General features: G+C 50.1%; 1 protein-coding gene across 1 annotated transcript in view; it reads left to right on the forward strand.

Moving 5' to 3' along the window:
* CDYL (chromodomain protein, Y-like) overlaps window positions 1-2,748 on the forward strand; it is a 35,429-nt gene extending 32,681 nt beyond the window's left edge. The window contains exons 16-17 of the mRNA XM_010835881.1: window positions 308-451; window positions 1,184-2,748. Of these exons, the coding sequence (XP_010834183.1) occupies window positions 308-451; window positions 1,184-1,342 (303 nt within the window). The 3' untranslated portion in view covers window positions 1,343-2,748. The remainder of the gene's footprint in view (window positions 1-307; window positions 452-1,183) is intronic.
* The last annotated feature ends 733 nt before the right edge of the window (window positions 2,749-3,481 follow it).

The following is a 3,481-nucleotide window of genomic DNA, read 5'->3' on the forward strand; positions in this document are numbered from 1 at the left end:
ATCCGCTGCTCCTCGCATGGTGGGTGCCCCCTGCCGCCTCAGCTCGGCTCCCTGCCCCCCTCATCCAGGCCCACCCCCAGAGCCGTGTGTCGCTGCAGCTTCAGATCTACAGCAGATGGACCTTAGATTTCTTGGTTAGTCTGTGTGGTTCTGCTCTGCATGAGACCCTTAGGTTCCATAAGAGTCCCCGGCCAGTGCTTGCTTCACCCTTGGGCACCGTCTGAACTCGGAGCAGAGAGTTTCCAGGCTGGGTCTCCCTGCCACCTCTCCCCGCGGCTCACACGGCCTCTGCTCTTCTTTCTTCCAGGCGAATGAAATGCTGCTCAGCGGGCGGAAGCTAACGGCACAGGAGGCGTGCGGCAAAGGGCTGGTCTCCCAGGTGTTCTGGCCTGGGACCTTCACCCAGGAAGTCATGGTCCGCATCAAGGAGCTCGCCTCCTGCAACCCCGTCGTACGTCCAGCTCCTGTTCTGCCCTTTCTCTGCACGGTGCACGCAGAGCCAGACGCCAAGGCTGGGCCTCTGCACACAGCGGGAGCCAAGGGAGCTCAGTTAGACGTAGGAGCTGAGAAACGTCCCGTGGAGGTGTACAAAGAGCATTCTTGCTAAATTCTTGACCGTTTTCAAAGCCTTGCACTTCTCCACGTGTTTTCTCCCCTCAGTGAACGTAGGTTTGTGTTTTGTTGGCATGTGTCCAGCACTTGCTAAAGTGCGTTTAGCAAATGAGAGGGTGAAACGTTATTTCCTTTTAACTGACACAGCTCCCGTGTAAGCTGTCCCAGACATCGCAACAACCCATTACAGAGAGTAAGTTCTGGTTAGAAGTCCTCTCGGCGGGCTTTCCCAGCGAGCCTTCCAGGGGTGAGCATCACCGGTGGGGTTCCTGCAAAGCTAGCGCAGGCCCAAAGCTGGTCTTGCTGCCAGGGCAGGACCAGGGTGTGGAGAGCATGGCTGTCAAGAAATAGCTTAACAGCCCTTTGAAGTCGAGAGTTTGCCCCGCACCCACAGCGGGTGAAATGTGTGTCACACGCTCGTCAGGCCTGGCACGCGTTAGGAGAAGGCGCTCGGCCCTCTTGCTGGGTGGCTCCTCGGGTCTGGTGTTTGCTTCCAGAAGTGTAGGGGCTGCGAGGCACCAGCGCTTGCAGCCACAGTCCCCGCTCACTCCCTGCTTGTTGTCTGGCGCAGGTGCTCGAGGAATCCAAGGCCCTTGTTCGCTGCAACATGAGGCTGGAGCTGGAGCAGGCCAACGAGCGGGAGTGCGAGGTGCTGAAGAAGATCTGGGGCTCGGCTCAGGGCATGGACTCCATGCTCAAGTACCTGCAGAGGAAGATTGACGAGTTCTGATGGCCGGGCTGCCTGACCTCACTGCCCGGGCCAGGCTCGCCCGGAGCTCCTACTGGGAAGCAGGACTTGAGACAGCCAAGCTATTTATTGCCAAGGAGTTTTTAAGTACTGTAACTTTAAAATAAATAACTACAAAACTCCTTTGTCCAAACGTCATTATTTTATACTTAATACACACACAAGTGTAAAAGTATAAAGGTGAGCTCTGGGTTGCTCTTTGAGGCTCTAATTTCTGTTATCTTCAGCTAGTACTGTATTAAAAAGTGTGTTTTCTTGGTTTGGGTGTCAGAAAAGTCTGAAACAATGTTTGTTTTCCTTGTTTTTTCTCCTTCTAGACGAAAAGAAAGAGGTGTTAGCCAGCCTCGCCATCCCTGCCCCAAATAGAAATATGGGAAGATATGAGATGTATCCTTATCTGTAAGAGGTCCAAAGCCTCAGAGATAGAAAATTCTAAATCAAATGGAAGACTTATCTTTTTGGATAAGTATTTCTGATTAAACACCCACTGATGGATATACCCCCAAAGTAAAATACGCCTAGGATTCATGCTGAGATAGTAACTGATTCTTCCTTTTTTAAATGTGTGATTCTTACCCAGTTAACAGGAAGAAACCACTCTCTCTAGGGGAAGGCTTGTTTTGCAGTATTAGTGAATCACTGACTAGCTTCAGTATGGTATCTTAAGTTATAAGTTAATCTTAGCAGGTTTATAATTAGTTTTTTGACCCTTTTGAAAAATAACTACATAAATGGTTCTTGTTGCTGGGTGAGAACTACTGCTTTATGCACCGTTTTGGTTTTCTATTTGCAGATACGATCGATGTATTACACCAAAAATAAAACGTATTTTTATGTTTATAAAGTGTAATTTTTAGGTTCACTTAGAATATATTTTATTTAATAAGTTAAAATTCTTTTGGCACACTATTAAATGCAGGAACTCCTTGTTAAGAAAACTACCTTATAATATCGACGTTTCATGTTCTTGGTCTCTGCTTTCTTGTCTACACGATATACCAAGTACAGGATGCTGTCCGAGAGTGCCCTGTGCAAACAGACGTCCGCATTCCCGCCAGGGCTGGGGACGACTCCAGAAGCCTGTCCCCCCGGCAGGCTTCTGAGCTTGCAATCATAATGAATGTATGAAGAGTGAAATAAAATCAAACCTTATTTTTGTACAGTTTTGAAGTTTCTACTTAGAACCGACCACCTCCCGGCCTCGCGGAGAGCTTACAGAGTGTAAATCTGCCTTTACTTGGATTGGTTGGTGCAGTATTTTTGCATCTGTGGGACCTACTTTTTTCGTTCTGTAGTTTGAACTATATATAAACTGTACAATCTGTAAAGTTTTTATAGAATAAATATTCAGCTGTGAAAACTGGTTAAATAAAACTAATATTTCTTAACACATTTAAAATGTTTCTCTTAATTCTTTCTTCACTTCTAAAGTTTCTCATGTTTACTTTTTGTGTGAAATAACAGGCACAGGCAGGCATTTGTACAGTTGAAAGGAGCTGGACCCATCCACCCAGGGACCTCGGTACCGACACGTTTAGTAATAATGAACATCCTCAAGGAGATCAGCCGTGATGCTGTAGAAGGACCCCACGCTCACCCGTCATGGGCATGCCAAAAACAAAACTGTGTGCAGAACTACCGTCCGTGGAAAAGCCCGGAACCTTCCAGAACCTTCCAGAAAACGCCTCCAACTACAGGTAAAAAGAGCGGTCAGCGTGTGCGGAGGGACAGTTGCAACGTCGTCGGGTCCTCTGCCCCTCAGTGGGCAGCCCACACACCGGAGTGCAATCAGAGTCTCCTGCAGGAACAAAGTCAGCCCCGCGCTGGGCTCCCAGTCCGGGTGTCTGCAGCAGTCACTGGCAAGGCGCCTGGCTCCAGCCTACCCGCTGATCCTGGAAAGGCGGGCGGGGGGCAACCAGCGCTCACCCTGGGGCACTCCGGCCTACCCGCTGATCCTGGAGAGGCTGGCGGGGGGCAACCAGCGCTCACCCTGGGGCACGGACACTGTGGCAGTGGTTTGGACCCAGCTGCTGGGAGTGCCATTCGGATCCCCCTCCAGCTCACTGGCCTTGGGACCCAGCCCCTCCCTCGCCCACCAGCCTGTGGCCACACGGACTGAGA

Source organism: Bison bison, unplaced genomic scaffold, assembly GCF_000754665.1.
Source record: "Bison bison bison isolate TAMUID 2011002044 unplaced genomic scaffold, Bison_UMD1.0 scf7180017864053, whole genome shotgun sequence".
In the NCBI taxonomy this organism is placed as follows: domain Eukaryota; kingdom Metazoa; phylum Chordata; class Mammalia; order Artiodactyla; family Bovidae; genus Bison; species Bison bison.